The 18427-nt window shown below is 44.1% G+C and overlaps 1 protein-coding gene across 1 annotated transcript in view; it reads left to right on the forward strand.

Annotated features, from left to right (window-relative positions):
• The window catches only part of LOC138285386 (sodium channel protein type 2 subunit alpha-like), a 745466-nt gene that overhangs the window by 276584 nt on the left and 450455 nt on the right, over positions 1-18427 (forward strand). The window contains exon 10 of the mRNA XM_069225255.1: positions 10502-10708. Coding sequence (XP_069081356.1) covers positions 10502-10708 — 207 coding nt within the window. The remainder of the gene's footprint in view (positions 1-10501; positions 10709-18427) is intronic.

Genomic DNA, 18427 nt, shown 5'->3' on the forward strand with positions numbered 1-18427 from the left:
CCTTTTACAAGGGACTTATCTGTGTGCCAGGGGTGTGCCAATTGTGGAAACAATGGTACATGTTTAGTGAAAGAACACTGGTGCCGGGGCCTGGTTAGCAGGGTCTCAGCACACTTCTCAGTCAAGTCAGCATCAATATCAGGCAAAAAGTGGGGGGTAACTGCAACAGGGAGCCATTTTCCTACACCAGACATTAAACAAAACTTACTGGACTGCACCAGTGATCTGTGGTGGATCGGGCGGTCTTGGTGGTTTCTGGAGGATTGGGACTTTCGTCTCCTATCACTGACTGACCTTTTTATGGTTCAGCAACACAAAAGGATGATGAAGGGAGAGCTGAAACTTTTCAAACACTCTCTCCCCATTCACAGATCTGGGTGTAATCCATTGTTCTTTTGCTCACCATGCAACCCAGTTTGGACCCAGCCCTGTGCCAGATCCTCCCTGGACTAGAAGCAAGCATCCTGGGACTGGTTTTGGGGTATCACCCCTCATCAGCTAGGCTAGCTTGAATGCAGTGGTACAGTGAGCAAGGGACCCATGTCTGGGCATACCCTGCCACTTACGGCAATTTTAGCAACACAAAAGGATGATGGACGGAGTGCTGAAACTTTTTAAACACTCGGCCCCAGTCACAGATCTGGGTTGAATTTATTGTTCTTTTGCTCTTCATGCCACCCCAGTTTGGTTCAGCCAATGAGAGCAATTAGCAGTCCTTTTCCTCATCAGAGTGGGATGGTGTCAGTGAAACTACTTAGCCCATCCACTCTGTGGCGAGCATCACTGATGAACAGTCGTCCCTGGGCATTTCAGACCTTAAAACTGAAGCAACCAGGTCCAAATTGATCAGTGACGCAACCCCTTGTCATGAGGGGGGGACATCCAAGCTCTTTCCAGGCTGAGGAGGTAACACCCATACAGCTGTGAGATCTTCATCCCAGCAAAGTTTAGCAGAGGCGATCAGGCACCTGAGCATTTAGTGCATGTATATTGCCTAGTTGTCTGACCTCAACATGAAGAGTGTCTGTCAGGCTGACCTTTCCTCAGACACTCATCATGTTTGCAAAATGGTATGGGGTGTTTGTACGTATCAATTTTTGACATGCAGCGGAAGGTGGAACCCAATAGAGCAGTGCCAAATATTTGGACCGGATTTGCTAAAAATTATACAGGGTAGCACTGTATGAAAATCTTCAGCACTGCAATGCGTGAAAAGTAAAACATTGTGAGGAGCCATAGTTATAGAGTTGTGGATGTGATGTCATTATAGATGCTTGTCCAACACCATTGTTGAGTGGTGCATTGCATGAGTTTGTACTGAAGGGACACCCTCCAGTCTTTGTGTGCATTAAAATGTGAACAAGCTACTCTGCTGTAGTCAATGCATCCTCCTTTTCTCAGGCACAGGTAGGAATGATGAATCTGGGAGTATATTTGTGTGCCTAAGTTAGGCAAACACAGGACTGACTATAAGAAAATGTTTACTGAATCCTCCCTTCCAGTGTTGTAAGTACTTCTAAGGCTTCTTGTTAAGCATTTTAGCAATGGCAGAGGTGTCCGCATATGGTTCCTGTAAAGCATCTCCTGCGGGAGCAATGTTGTCTGTTCTACACTCAAACTTGACTCAAACTCATAATGACATGGACATTCAGAGTTATCTGCAGAATCTTGGAACACTTCTCATATTAAGAGATGCAAGTCTGTCCCAGTCAAAATTCTCTTTCTATGTGGATGTCAATACCTCTTGTTGTGACGCAGAGATTCTTAGCAATGCAAATGATATAAATGGCTGGTTGTCTGCTCATATCTATAGGACCTTTTCATCAAGTTCTTGTGAACTTGGCTTTAATAGGTGTAAACTGTTACACAGCTGTTCTTGAATGAATCCTTACTTCCATTATTTGCTTGTAGTGCCTCACCAATTGGTCACTCAGCCTTCTTCTTTTTTTATCTTTATTTAATAGGTATTAAAAATCATTATACACCTAGTTGAATAAATAGAACTGTTTAGAAAAATCTAGATTTTAAAAGGCTGATTAAAAAGCGGTACTTAGCATGTAAATCTTTCAGAGTTTTGTCCAAAAAGCAAACAGAAAATAAAAAAGGGAGAACCTTTTTAATCATATAATGAGTGTATGTAACCCTGAATTACTTTTCAATGTGAAATGTTTTTGATTTATAAAGTGCAATGTAGAAAAATAAAAATGAGATAGTACAGTCAAGCTTTTGCTGCCAGCATATGAATGGCATGCCCAATGAATTTCACAAATTTACAGTTCAGCTGCTTGAGATGGCCATTCAGATTGTGGATTATTGGTTACCTGCAAAGTCCTATGTTCAAAGTAGTGATGTTAGGTCATAGAGACATTTTGCAAGCCTCACTTAGGATGGACATGCAGATAGTATGTGGCAAATGGCTTTGTTTTTGGACCTACAGAGTCTGTCATTTGGAGTTAACCAAACCATTTCACATTTAGGTGTTAATTCCTTTGTTGGGAAGTCAACCATTCTACATGGCAAGCGTGAGTTTCAGGTGGTCAGAAAATTTAATATTCAAGCATGTTTACTGAGTTATGTTTTTGTATGTGTTTAAACCCATCCAGATGTGGGGTTTACTACTGAGCTTGTCCTGCAGGTAAGAAATGACTTTTAGAGATTTATTTACTATTGTTTTAACACTCTGAGTTGTTGGCAATCCCCACAAGGTGTTCAATGGGAACACATCTAGTGTTGACTTTAGAAACATTTGCCTCATAATGTGGGTGATGGATCTAGTAATCTGAACCAAAATTAGATTTCTTAAAATGTATTTTAGAGCACCTCACAATTTTTTACAGATTTTAAGAAAGATCCTTTGGTGAACAAATTGTTGTTTTAACAAAGTGAACTCTGAGTGAACATGGGATTGAGACATAATTTACTAAACATAAATAGCTGTCTGTATAGGTTAGCGTATAAAGCGTGCTACATCTTGGCATCTCTCCCTCAAAGGATTTGAGATCCATAGGTTAGTAAGTGTAGTAGTTTGCTATTTACGACTTAAAAAAGGGGCTCCAATGATAGACTGTGGAATTTACTTTGTAACATTCTGAAAGTGAATATCAAAGATCTTGTCATTGCTTTTAAAGATAGAAGTTGGTCAGAAAGTTACCTTGTCTGTCCTTGATCACACTGAGGTAAGCAATTTTCTCCTTTACGTCGCAACTACCTATTTCTTTTTAAATTGAAGGCCACAGAACATCAATTTTGTGTTCTTGACGTTTATCTACATTCTGTTTGTTTTAATATAAATTGTGACAGAAGTAATTAACCTCTGGAGACTAATCAGTGTTTTACTCAGTAAAACAATGGGCCGTATTTATACTCTGGTTGCGCCGAATTTGCGTCGTTTTTTTCGACGCAAATTCGACGCTAAACTAACGCCAACTAACGCCATATTTATACTATGGCGTTAGACGCTTCGGGCGCCAAAGTGCCCGGAGTGAGCGTCATTTTTTAGCGTGAACCCCTTCCTTGCGTTAATGAGATGCAAGGGAGGCGTTCCCGTCTAAAAAAATGACTCCCAGGCCTTTACGTGGTATTTATACTCCCGGGCAAAAATGACGCCCGGGAGTGGGCGTGGCCAAAATCGGCGCATTTGCGCCGCTTTTTAACGCCTGGGTCAGGGATGGCGTTAAGGGACAAGTGGGCTCAAAATGAGCCCACAGTGCCCTCCCCTGCCCCCAGGGACCCCCCCTGCCACCCCTGCCCACCCCAGGAGGACACCCAAGGATGGAGGGACCCATCCCAGTGAAGTACAGGTAAGTTCAGGTAAGTATAATTTTTGTTATTTTTCAATTTTTTTTTGTGGCATAGGGGGGCCTTATTTGTGCCCCCCTACATGCCACTATGCCCAATGACCATGCCCAGGGTTAGCCATTGACACAGGAATTTTATCTGCATTCAGTGCCTTGGCACTCTTATTTTATTGTGTTTAAGTGAATATTTATTGACATCGGGGACTTTGCACCATCGGTCCATGTTCAGAGGCCGTGGTTGCAAAGACACATAAGGGAATTTTTCAATACCCTCCCCTTTCCCTTGGGACACCCTATATTAAAGTGCGACCATTAGTGGGGACCCCCTCCTCTCTTATGCTTGAATAAGATTGTATTCAATTTTGTAGACAGTTGCCATTTTTACCCCTCCTTCCTGGCACAGACACAGCTGCCATCTTGGAGGTCAGCAGTCTAGCTGCTGACTCTCCCTGACTTACTTAAACCCGGCGATGCAGCGGATGCGCAGCGTAATCTCCACATCGAGAGTATCAGGCGACAGTTTCTAGGTTAGCCATTGACACAGGAATTTTATCTGTATTCGGTGCCTTGGCACTCTTATTTTATCGTGTTTTAGTGAGTATTTATTGGCGTCAGGGACTTTGCACCATTGGTCCGTGTTCAGAGGCCGTGGGTGAAAAGACACATAAGGGATTTTTTCAATACCCTCCCCTTCCTCCCCTTTCCCGTGGGACACTGTATATTAAAGTGCGACCATTAGTGGGCACCCCCTCCTCTCCTATGCTTGAATAAGACTGTATTCGATTTTGTAGACAGTTGCCATTTCTACCCCTCCTTCGTGGCACTGACACGCCCGCTATCTTGGTGGTCAGCGGTCTAGCTGCTGACTCTCCCTGACTTACTTAAACCAGGCGATGCAGCAGACGTGCAGCAGAATCTCCACATCGACAGGATCAGGTGACAGTTTCTAGGTTAGCCATTGAAACAGAAATTTTATCCGTATTCAGTGACTTGGCACTCTTATTTTATCGTGTTTTAGTGAGTATTTATTGACATCTGGGACTTTGCACCATCAGTCCGTGTTTAGAGGCCATGGGTTCAAAGACACATAAAGGGTTTTTTCAATACCTACCCCTTCCCTCCCTTTCCCTTGGGACACCCTATATAAAAGTGAACCCATTAGTGGGGACCTCTTCCTCTCCTATGCTTGAATAAGATTGTATTTGATTTTGTAGATGGTTGCCATTTCTACCCCTCCTTCGTGGCACAGACACAGCTGCCATCTTGGTGGTCAGCGGTCTAGTTGCTGACTCTCCCTGACTTACTTAAACCCAGCGATGCAGCAGACGCGCAGCAGAATCTCCACATCGACAGTATCAGGTGACAGTTTCTAGGTTAGCTATTGACACAGGAATTTTATCTGTATTCAGTGCCTTGGCACTCTTATTTTATCATGTTTTAGTGAGTATTTATTGACATCAGGGACTTTGCACCATCGGTCCATGTTTAGAGGCCTTGGGTGCAAAGACACATAAGGGATTTCTTCAATACCCTCTCCTTCCTCCCATTTCCCTTGGGATACCCTATATTAAAGTGTGACCATTAGTGGGGACCCCCTCCTCTCCTATGCTTGAATAAGATTGTATTACATTTTGTAGACGGTTGCCATTTCTACCCCTCCTTCCTGGCACAGTCACGGCCTCCATCTTGGAGGTCAGCAGTCTAGCTGCTGACTCTCCCTGACCTACTTAAACCCGGCAAACCGGCAGACGCGCGCAGCGAGCACTCCAAAGGCACGCCTAAGGCAAGCCCATCTGCACCCGTCTGCACCCTTCCGTGCCAGAGCAGGCCAGGGGCCAGCCTCTTTGCCCATTTCAGCACAGACAGGATAGTATATGATGCTGAGTTTCTTCATTCATGTAGATTAGCCCTGCCAGAGACTTATTAGGACTGGGGGGAGCCCATGGGAGTCACTCCTCCACTCACTGAAAGTCAGAGACACTCACAGGCAGGTCCACAGAACACCTCCTTGCTTGCTCGGCATCAGAAAGCGTTGGCAACCATGCTGCTCTTGGCAAACTGTAGATCTTTAGTGGCTCATAAATTAGATATAAACCTTCTTTTGAGCACGCAGAGACCCACAGTATTATTCCTGACAGAGACTTGGCTCCATGAGGACCCAGGCCAGATGTGGCGCTGGTCCTGCCTTGCGATTATTTAATAATGAGGCTAGATATACCCTCAGGGAAAGGGGAGGGGGAATTTCCATCATTTTTAGGGACACGGTCAGGGTTACCTCCTGCCCCCTTCAACTCCCTGACTGTGAGAGCATGTTCTTTTCTATTCTTTTAGACCCTCATTATACCTTCTCTGGGGCCCTAATATATTGTCCCCCTGGCCCTGTACAACACTTCTTAGAAGCTCTCACTGAGAACGTTGCTGATTTAATCTGCACTAGACCTAATTTTACGATCCTTGGGGATTTTAATATTTATGCAGAAATTCCAGATAATGCGGCAGCCAAAAGCCTCTTAGCTGACATGAAGGCATTAGATCTTACTCAATTGATCAGAGGGCCCTCCCATAACAAAGGGCACACCATTGACCTTGTTTTTAGCAACATAGTTGACTTTACTGCCCTACCCCCTTAGCCTGGTCAGACCACAGGTTAATCTCTTTGAATATCACCACCATAAAACCAGCCAATACCTCCCAAACCACATCCCAACCATATAGGTGTTGGCATTCGCTAAACGCTAAACGCTAAACGCCGAGGAGTGGATTGGCATCTTAGAGAATTCCAAACCTGCCCTTAATGGAAACATGGCTGACTCTCTAGAAGCACTCAATAAATGGATCACCAATAGCCTGGACGGGATGGTAATTGGAAAAAAGGGCCCCCTGGTTCTCCACTCATCTTCAATCACTAAAAAGAGACTGCAGACGCTTGAAAAGGAAATGGAGGAAATCCTATGACATCCTACTTAAAGAAGATTATAGGGCGGCCATCAGACTGTTTCATGTAGAAATTAAAGCAGCACAAAGTGCCTATTATGCGGTCAAAGTAGAACAGACCGCTATTAAAGAAATGTTCCGTATATTAAAGGAAATTGTATGCCCACACACTCAAACTGAAGACTTAGAAGCTTCCTTCTAACACAGCAATGAGCTAGGCTTCTTCTTAAATCTCAGACATCTACTCAGGTTTTCCAACTCAGTTGCATAACTCCCAAGAGGTAAGCGTGCAATATGTTGGGGACACTGTGAGCCTAGCAAGGATTCCGCCTCTTTCCTTAGAAACAACATCGCCATTACTGAGCACGCTTAAATCCGGATCTCCCTTAGATCCTGCACCTCCATCAATCTTAGTCCGAGGAGCGCCAACAATAGTCTCCATCCTGACCGATCTGTTGAATCAGTCACTGGCCAGCAGCTCCTTCCATGCAGAGTGGAAGCATGCAATCATAAAGCCTCTGCTCAAGAAACCCAACCTAGATCCATCTGTACTAAATAACTATAGACCCACCTCGATGCTGCCAACCTTTGCTAAGATTCTTGAAAAACATGCCAACACTCATATTTCCACCTTTCTGGAAGATAACCACATTCTTCATCCTTCCCAGATGGGTTTTAGACCCTCTCATAGTACAGAGTCAGCCTTGATCGGAGTTACGGAAGAAATCAGGAAGCAACTAGACCAGGAAATGGTCTCTGCAATCGTGCTCCTTGATCTCAGTTCTGCCTTCGACTCCGTGGACCATAGTATCCTACTCTGCAGAATGAGCGAAACTGGTGTCATAGGGCATGCCGTAAAGTGGTTCACTGAGTTCTTAGATGCAAGATCCTTCCAGGTACTCAATTGCTCCTTCTACTCCAGTCGTTTCAAGAGCCACTGGGGAGTGCTGCAGGGCTCATCTTTGAGCCCTACGCTATTTAACATTTATATGCTACCATTTTAGATAATGGAGCCATATGGCCTCTCACTGATATTTTACACAGATGTCACTCAGCTGGTGGTATCCTTCTCCACCTCGCATAACTCCTTTGATTCTTGGCTTTCCCATGTACCTATAGGCAGTCTCCAATTGGATGTCGGAGTGTAAACTCAAGCTGAATGGAGACAAAACAGAGGTCATGATCATGGGTCATCACTCCCATCCAAACCTAGTGACACCCATTTTGCACTTGTTAGGAGATCTTCCACTGCCCAACAGTCACATTACCAGCTGACCATGGACTATCAGGCAAAGAAAATATCTTCCACCTGTTTTGGGATATTTAGACTCCTTAGGAAAGTCTTTAAAGTACTCCCATTCATTGCAAAGAAACTTCTTGTACAGGCATTAATCATTTCACGTCTGGACTACGGGAACGCCCTGTTTTTAGGGTCCCCAACTTATGTCAAAAAATAAATTGCAGGTTGTTCAGAATACGGCTGCTCGTCTTCTCTTCAACTTTCCCAGGCACCATTCGGCCAAACATGCCCTTTTAGCTTTACACTGGCTCCCATTGGAACAACAATTAACGTTCAAGGCACTCAGTTGTATTCATAGAGCTCTTTATGTCAAAGGCCTTCCGTACTTGCGTACTCTGGCTACTTTTCATAAGCCAGTCAGACTTCTTAGGTCATCAGCAGCAGCATTAGCAGAGATTCCGCCAATAAAAAAGGCTAAATGGGGCGTAAGATCTATGGCCTATCTCGGAGCCAAACTTTGGAACTCCCTACCTATTTCCCTTCGGCAAACCTGCCACGAATTATCTTTTCATCTGCTTTTTAAAATATGGCTTTACTAATACCTGTTCCCCTATGCTTAGTTGTTGGTAGAATTCTATGTAGCGCTGGGAGGCCTCAGGGTAGCTATGCGTTCTATAATATAACACAACATAACATGGGGGCCCCTGCATTGCCCATGCCAAGTGCCCCCTGCACCCCAACTCCGCCAGCCTTTGCATGGCGGTGCTACTGCCATGTAATCGCTGGTGGAGAAGGGACTCGTAATCCCCAGGCTACCCCTGATGGATTAGGACCGGCAGCACCGCTAACCCCTCCAGTAAAGGAGAAGCGGCAGTCCGACTGCCAATGCGGGCCTGGCGGTCTTAAGACTGCCAGGATCGTAATGAGGCCTTAACTCTCTAGGTAAGTCTTGTTAGAAAACTAGCAGTATCTCAACAGCATGTCTTTCAATTTATGGATGTCTAAAAGGCAATCTTTAGTTCTTTTATTTTTCCATGAACCAAAATGTTCTTATCAACGTTGATGTCAACGTTTCAGCGAAATCTGGCTTCATGTATTCATCAAGATATACATTAAATTGCTGCTTCATTTAAAACATTAATCTTTCATTCTTTGTATTTATATATGGTGTTTCCTATCAAATCAAGTTATTCAAATCCTCTCTTGATTTTTTTGGGGTTTGCTTGCTCTTTATAATTTCTTCAATTCTATTCCTCTGTTTATTGTGTAGTGATATTCCTTGATTTACTTATGGGTCTTGTCTATCCATGTTACTCCATTTATACACCAATTATGGTATCATTAAAATCGTTATTCATTTTACTTCTTTCATTTGATGGTATTCAATACAGTTTTCTTTGAAAACATGCCTTTGGTGCCAAATTAGGTCCAATAATGCTTCTTGTTTTTATTTTATTCACATGTGTATAAGCTTGACAAAATTAAGGAGAGAAGGAATTTGATAACATGTCAATGTACTCTCACTTCCAGCAAATATTATTCAAGATAAGCTATTTCATTATGTTATTTGTTGTGAATCTCCTACAAAACTATATCACCTAGTCTTGCAGCCTATATCTGTATTATTGGACACATGGCTTTGAGAACAGCAATGAATGCATGTTTACTTCCTTTGGTAAACTTATATTCACCCCATCTGCTTCCCTTTTCCTTTCTCCTTGTTTCTTCTCTACACTTGCACTAGTTGTACTACAATCTGTTCTGGTTCCGTGGCTACCTTAATTCAATTCCATTCTTGGTTTTACCAATAACAATCTTCCTCACAGTCTATGGATGATATTGAGTACTATTTGATGCTATTTGTTGTTTTTGAATGATTTATTTATTTGTCTTACATTGCAAGTTATAATGAGAAAGGGTTAGAATCTCTGTTGCAGACTTATGTTTTATAATTAGGGAAACTCACTTTGATAGGGCACTATATAATGAAGATGAAAGCAGAAGACCCTCAAGAATAGTTGACTGATTCCCTCAACCCCATGAAAACTAGACAGCCTATGCTTAAAGTGAGATTGCTTAGGAAGTGGCTGTCTGTATTAAGCCCAGTACTGAGCTTTCTGGGGATTAATGGAGAATGAAAAATGTTAAATATGTGATCAAAGTTTCATAGCACACGTAGCACATATAGCTCTACACTGTAACAAGCCTATGCTACCGGGAAATGAAGTATTTGACTTGCGTTTAAGGCATGGGTGTTGGCACATAATTGAGCCTTGCCATTGTTCAGTGCTTCAAAGGTTGTAAAGGGAAATTCTATAAATTCTAAAATTAATATTTTGACAGCAAATTGAGATCTTACCAATCAAGTCTAACAACACCTCACAACCATACATAAACCTAGGCCATTGTAGTTTTGTGACACTGGAGCAAAGTTTAAATCTCTCAACTACTTGCTTTGCTTCCACATGAAGAGAAGTTTGCATTTCAAACAGAATGCTTGAAAAAATAACCTTGGACGTCTCTCCCACAGACTCTTCGCGCTGCTGGCAAAACCTACATGATATTTTTTGTACTGGTCATTTTTCTGGGCTCATTCTATCTGGTGAACTTGATCCTGGCTGTGGTTGCCATGGCTTATGAGGAACAAAATCAGGCTACATTAGAAGAAGCAGAACAAAAAGAGACAGAATTTCAACAGATGATGGAACAATTAAAAAAGCAACAAGAAGAAGCACAGGTACGGAGATGTTGAGATGAAGATGTGGAGGCATGATTCAGTTATTGTATGTGTGTTTGTTCTCCAAGGCTGTGTTTGTATTGTATATGACTATTCTTCACAGTTAAGGGTGTCACATATCGACATGTCTTGCTTTCTCTGATGTGTGTGACTAGTTGACTGCAGTGCCCTCTCTGTGTAGTCTAATATACAAAAACTGTCTATATGATTAGACTACCAACCATGTATAAAAGCAATACAAACATATCCATTGAAAGTGCTATGTTGTTATGTCATGTGTATTTGTAAAGCGCACTACCACCCGCAAGGGTGGTCAAATCTTACGGAGCATGCGGAGGGTGAGGAAGCAGGCAGGGGAGACTTCGTTGATCTGGTTCTTCATGTTGAGTTTGTTGTCAAGGATGATTTCACTTTAGCCTTTTTGGAAGGTTTTGCAATGCACTGAATATTTTGTCCCTTTTCAATAACCCTGCCGTGTTTAGTTATTTTTGTTTAACCTTGACAAGGAGTAGGAAAGGGATTTAATGGCAATGATAATAGTGATACCGCCTTCCTGTTTAACTTTTCGAAATTATGTTTTGGTGCAACACACCCTACAAGATTGATAATGCCTGTAATACCTCATGAAATTAGTGTTGTCACTTTTGTTGGCTTCGGTCATGGTGTATGTAATGCTATTTATGTTATCTTGAGTGGCAAATTAATAGGTTCATTTACTAGGTGTACCTAGATAGTTTCTCATTATGACCATCATCTTTAGCACTTCATGCTTTACTCCCCTCTGCAAATCTGTTACCTTCACCTGTGAAAGAGAAGGGAGGGTTATCACAATATGCCTGCTTTGCTTCAGTGGCCAACCACCTTATCACTTCTCCTTTTCACTCCCGTATCAGAACCTAATACACTTTCCTCCGAAAAAGAAAGGAAGGTTGCTAGAATACATCTGGATTTCTGAATGACCAATCCCCAAATGACTGAGAGCTCTCTTAAAAACATATCACCAAACTAATCTCCTCCAAGTTCCTTTCACTCCACTATCCTGTAGATGGTGGAAACCTGTTTTATATGTGTTCTGTCAATTCTCAGTGGAAAATTCATTATGGCTAGCTCAGGATCGCTGCCTGTGGGCCAAGACCCTGTTAACGGTGAGGCACTACTAGGGTCCATCGGAAGCCTATGCATAAATCTGTGCAGACAGGGGTAATATCCACCCATTGAAATCTAGAGTAATGGTCTCTGGAGCGCAGGACAGGTCAATGTAGCTTTATGGTGGACCAATCCTATCATGTGGCCTACACACCCTGGAACTGACAAACTGATATAATGTCAATTCTACTACTGTAGGCATTCTGGGTACATATTTCCTCCAGCTCATACTCTCAATTGAGCATTTTGAAAAATTAGAGCGAGTCGAATGTAACTGTCTCTTATGAAGATCCACGAGGTTATGGAGTACTTAATTAAGCCACCATCAGAAGACAAGGACCCCAAAAGAATTTACAAGTAAATACTTTACATGCAGCTGCAACTGTATAACCGTTACGGTATTTAGAAAGAAGAGCATAAAATTGTGACTACCAGTCCGACGATTCGTCTGGCTGATAATTTTATTGTTTTATACCATTACCAGCAGTTTATAGTGACACACTCATTTGAGATACATGATTCTTTTAGTAGCAGGGGGCTGGTCAGAAACCTACAGAGTTAAGCATAGTTCTTGATGTAACACAGATTGCCCTGCTGACAGAGGATACCCTGAGCTCTAAAACAATTTACTAATCAGGGTCCAGATCATCTAGGAGAAGAAGGGTGTACTTTGGTCACTGGTTTGTACTATAGCACACAGAGTCTACATCCCTGCCTTGCGCTGGTAAACATTCATGTTCTTGAGTGGCATATCCCAACACTGTGTGTGAAGAGAAATGTCTTGTTGTGTGTATAAGGCTGTAGTTATGTTCTTCAATGTACTTTTAATTAGTTATCAATTAAGATGTGCACATCTTTGTCAAATTAGGAGCTGTCCCATGCAATAGTGGTGGAGCCCAGGATGAGGATCTCCGTCTTGTCCGAGTTGAGCTTAAGGCAGCTGTCTCTCATGTATTATTGACGTGGGCTCCTCTAACTTTTTGCCTTCTGACCTCCTGTGTTGTTAACCTGTTTTTCTGCCCTTTAAGGATCTGTACACTGCTGAAGTGCAGGTTCTTTGCCCTTTAAAACATGATAACATTGGCTTCTTCACAATTGGCATACTTAATTCACTTGTAAGTCCCTAGTCAAGTGCGCTACATGTGCTGAGGGCCTGTCAACTAAATGCTATTAGTTAGTGGGTCTGCAGCACTGATTGTGGCATCCACTAGCGTAGCCTTTGAAAAATGTCTCAGGACTGCTGCTGCAGGACTGGTTTGCAGTTTTAGGCTGACGTTTTGACCTCGCAAGTGCATCCACTTCCCATGCCAAACCCTTCCTTTTTATTACAAGTAAGTCAACCCTAAGTTAGGCCCAATTTAGCACCAGGGACAGGGTGCCGTATATTCAAAAAGTTGGACATGTACTTTTAAGTCTAACATGTCCAGGTACTGAAAAACTGAAAAATTTGTTTTTTCACTCTTCCAAGCCTATCTTTCCCATAGGATAATATTTGAGTTGCCTTAAAAAAACTTTGAAGTCTATCTTCCAAATAGGAGAAGATCGAAATATGGAGTTTGGTGTCCCTGGACTCACCATTTAAAATCACAACTTACAGTGAAGTCAGATTTTTAACTGTTAGTCTCAAAATGCCACTTTTAGAAAACTGGCATTTTTTACATTGACCATTCTGTGCCCCCATTCTGTGCCTCTCCAAGTCCATGAATGCACATCTGGGGTAGATGACAGCTGGGATCTGAGCATTCGCATTAGACAGGCACACATTGTCAACTGTCCGCTTTCCTCGGAATCTGCATGCTGCTCAACAAGAGGCCCACCTCCAGGCACCACCAACTCAGAGGGCTATTATAGCATTTAGTTTTCGAATTGCCAGGTGAGGGGAAGGGAAATTAGGAAGGGGACTGCAGGGCAGGAGATCTGAAAAATAAAACGTTAAAACAACATACAAACAACATTCATACAGAGAAAACTTTGTTTTGAATTATGGCTCGCCGGGTCATCTAACGTCTTTTTTGTGTCAGCAAGGACTGTTTCCTTATATGTGATAATATCCTTCCTTTCTTTAAGATAAATTAATAATTATTGGTAAATACAACTCTAAATGCCAGAACTAAACATGTTGCGGCCGCCTTGGCCAAGCGCAATCTCACACAGAAAATATTGCTTCCCAACTACGAGTTTCAAAACACAAAGTTTCACTGCAAAGATAATGTTTTCACTCTTTTCACAAGATGTCCCAAATTGCAACAGTATCAACTGATACAACTACTTTAATGTTTGAAACATAAACACTTTTCTTAATTGTATCTAGTAACAAAACAATGTCTGCAGACAAGATTCCAAAAAGTTAGATACATTCTGAAAAGAAAGGCTTTCCCCAAATTACCTTACTGTTACGAGTACGACCTACTCGTTTGTACCTGCCTTTCACTTGGGCAGTGAAAAGGAGACGCCTCTGCAAGAACAAGGCAAAACGAAAATCCGGATCCCGAAGGAAAAAACTATCTGGTCCCCTTCTCCGGAACCAAAAGTATCCAAGGACCTGCTCGAGATCAAACCCCAAATAGTGAGCACGTTTCCAGGATGTGGCTGGCTTTTATAGACCTGCCACATCCCAAGATGCCCGCCACCTATGGAATCCTAGGAGATGAAGTCCTCACCTTCAGGATGAGTTATACTGAAAGTTACCACATTGGTTCTTTGTGACATAAGAACATCACGTGCACCAATGTCCCAACCCCGCAGTCTCATGAGTTTTGCCACATAGAGGTCTTCTTCTGATGGCGTGTCTGTAAACACAAGAGGGGACCATCAGAGGAACAAGAGAAGCGCCAAAGGTCTGTGGCACAGTTAGGGGCATTAGCATATTGATGGCCCATCATCACGCTGAGTAGAAGGGAGGAATTGACACTTCCCTCCGAATCGGCCGGTGCCTCTTTTCACACAAAGGGCTGCATACCCCCTGCGTAGTGTCTAGAGCCAGAGAGGGCAAGGAAGGGACCCTGGGAACTTTAAAGCAAGATCTGGAAGTTTCCCCAGCCTTCCAGCCTCTGGGCACCAAGGTATAAATGCTGGACCACAAATCCCACAAATTTAGCACACTACTGGGACAAGGACACGCTGCCAGGAAGAAGATGTTTTGGGATTTCAGGAGGGACTGCCACTCTGCAGTGCCCTGTGTCTAGGCCTGCTGCCAATACTTCTGCCCTCCAGGAGAAGGACTGGCTGCCCTGACTGTCCTGTCCCACCAAGAGGCTCCAAGGGCTTTTTGGCTTGCCCCAAGATTTTCTGCGAGATCCCCAGGACATCAAGGACCTCACGTCCCCTTCTCCTCCTGCTTGCTGTGAATTTCAAACCAGGAGCGTGCCTGGACGCTGAGAAGAACTCAATGTAGGGCATCTCCCCACCTTAATCATGCACACACAACTGGAGAGATTGTGCCAGGTGAATAATCCTCTCAGAGGCTGCCACAGGCTGCCAAGTTTACTTTGTAGATCAGATTTCCAATAGCTTGGGAAACTACTTAAGCACAGCTTCACTATCTCACCCAATGAGTGGTGACCCATGACCCCCACCTGCACGACTTCAGGACTTGCTGTGTGTTGGACCTGGCTTTTTGACAGGGACATCCCCAAACTTTTTGCCTCCTTCCTCCTATTTTTTCTGACCTGTTGTGTTTGGCTTTTGACCTCTGGGCACTTTACCACTGCTAACCAGTGCTAAAGTGCATATGCTCTCTGTGTAAATTGTACTACTGATTGGTTTATCCATGATTGACTATTTAATTTACTTGTAAGTCCCTGGTAGAGTGCACTACATGTGCCTAGGGCAGGTAGATTAAATGCTACTAGTGGGCCTGCAGCACTGGTTGTGCCACCCACCTCAGTAGCCCCTTAACCCTGTCTCAGGCCTGCCATTGCAAGGCCTGTGTGTGCAGTTTCACTGCCACTTCGACTTGGCATTTAAAAGTACTTGCCAAGCCTAGAACTCCCCTTTTACTACTTGTAAGTCATCCCTAATGTGTGCCCTAGGTAACCCCTAGAGCAGGGTGCTGTGTAGGTAAAAGGCAGGACATGTACCTGGGTAGTTATATGTCCTAGTAGTGTAAAACTCTTAAATTCGTTTTTACACTACTGTGAGGCCTGCTCCCTTCATAGGCTAACATTGGGGCTGCCCTCATACACTGTTGAAGTGGCAGCTGCTGATCTGAAAGGAGCAGGAAGGTCATGTTTAGTATGGCCAGAATGGTAATACAAAATCCTGCTGACTGGTGAAGTCGGATTTAATATTACTATTCTAGAAATGCCACTTTTAGAAAGTGAGCATTTCTTTGCACTAAAATCTTGTTGTGCCCTTCAATCCACGTCTGGCTAGGTTTAGTTGACGGCTCCTTGTGCATTCACTCAGACACACCCCAAACACAGGGTACTCAGCCTCACTTGCATACATCTGCATTTTGAATGGGTCTTCCTGGGCTGGGAGGGTGGAGGGCCTGCCCTCACACAAAGGACTACCACACCCCCTACTGGGACTCTGGCAGACAGGATTGAACTGAAAGGGGGCTTGGTGCATTTCTTAGAGACTCTTTGAAGTCACCCCTACTTCAAAGGCACAACTTAGTATAAAACAGGGCCTCTGCCCTACCTCATCAGACACTTGCTGGAGAAGAAACCTGAACCAGAAACTACATCCTGCCAAGAAGAACTGCCTGGCTGCTCAAAGGACTCACCTTCTGCTTTTCTACAAAGGACTGCTGCCTTGTTGTTGGCCTGCTGCCTTGCTGAACTCTTGACTGGCTGTAAAAGTGCTCTCCAAGGGCTTGGATAGAGCTTGCCTCCTGTTCCCTGAAGTCTCAGGACCAAAAAGACTTCACTCTTCCTCTTGGACGCTCCGTGCGCCGAACTTTTCGACGCACAGCTTGTTCCGCGGCAAGAAAAACGCCGCACACCGACGCTGATCAACGCGACGCCTTCGGGACGACCGAAACTTTGACGCACGGCCTCGCAAGGACAACGCCGCCCGACTTCCCGGGAGAAATCGACCCGACGCCTGCCGTGAGATCGAAACTTTGACGCACGGCCTCGCAAGGACAACGCCGCCCGGCTTCCCAGGAGAAATCGACGCGACGCCTGCCGTGAGATCAAAACTTTGACGCACGGCCTCGCAAGGACAACGCCGCCCGACTCCGCAGGAGAAATCGACGCAACTCCTGCCGTGAGATCAAAACTTTGATGCACGGCCTCGCAAGGACAACGCCGCCTGACTCCGCAGGAGAAATCGACGCGACGCCTGCCGTGAGATCGAAACTTCGACGCACAGCCCCGCAGAACGACGCGCAGCCGGAAAACAAGCAGGAAAATCCACGCACAGACCCGGGACATGTGGTAATCCCCGCGACCCACAGAAAGAGACTGTCCGCACACTGGAAAACGACGCTCGACTTCCCCGCGTGGAAAATAACGACGCAAGTCCGTGTGTGCTGGGGAGAAATCGACGCACACACCCTTTTTCCACGCATCTCTTCCTTTGTGGCCCTCTGAGGAGATTTTCCACCAGAAACCAGGTACTTTGTGTTTGAAAGAGACTCTGTTTACTTTCTAAAGACCTAAGACACTTATATCACTTTTCGGTGATATCTTTACAAATTCATATTGCAACTTTGATCGTTTTGACCTGAAGATACCCAGATAAATATTATATATTTTTCTAAACACTGTGTGGTGTATTTTTGGGGTGTTATGCTATGGTGTTGTATGATTTATTGCACAAATGCTTTACACATTGCCTTCTAAGTTAAGCCTGACTGCTCGTGCCAAGCTACCGGAGGGTGAGCACAGGCTGATTTTGGATTGTGTGTGACTTACCCTGACTAGAGTGAGGGTTCTTGCTTGGACAGAGGGCAACCTGACTGCCAACCAAAAACCCCATTTCTAACACTGTGCAATAAGAGGGCTGTGCTCCCCACTTTGCAATCCTGAGCACGCCCGCAAATTTCCCCCATGCAGACCGGCACACATCGGCTGTACTCTCTGCCTGCCAGCGCTGCTGCAGGACTCACCAGGCCTTTTTGCGCCCAGCCACTGTACAACATCTTCTGCTCCAGTTGGCCAGTGCTCACTGCTCAGGCAGCCTGCCCACCTTACCGTCACATAGGATCACCACCAACAAGGCCAGGGCTACAAGGAGAGCGCCTTCCATTACATTCCAGGAAAAGCTTCACACATCTGATGCATTTCACCTAAAAAAAGTGCCCGCAGCTCTTTGGCCCAAAGCCCTGTCAACAGCATCATTGTCCCGGGCAGTGCCAGGCTCACCAAAGGAGTCTGCAACTTGAACACGGGGGAAGCACACACATTTTTCTGACCCCATAGGGAACTCTACAGAATTATTTCGTGATTTTTGTGGCATCTAGGCCCAGAAACCTAGTGGATCAGATTCACTCACAAACCCCTACTCCTTTATGATTAATTGGATTTTTGTCATATAGGTCTTAACTTAACCAAATATATATCTTATATTGTGTAGTCTTTTTGTGGTGTCATTCACTGTGTTGTGTTAAAGTGCTGCACAAAT

This window comes from Pleurodeles waltl, chromosome 3_1, assembly GCF_031143425.1.
Source record: "Pleurodeles waltl isolate 20211129_DDA chromosome 3_1, aPleWal1.hap1.20221129, whole genome shotgun sequence".
NCBI lineage: Eukaryota > Metazoa > Chordata > Amphibia > Caudata > Salamandridae > Pleurodeles > Pleurodeles waltl.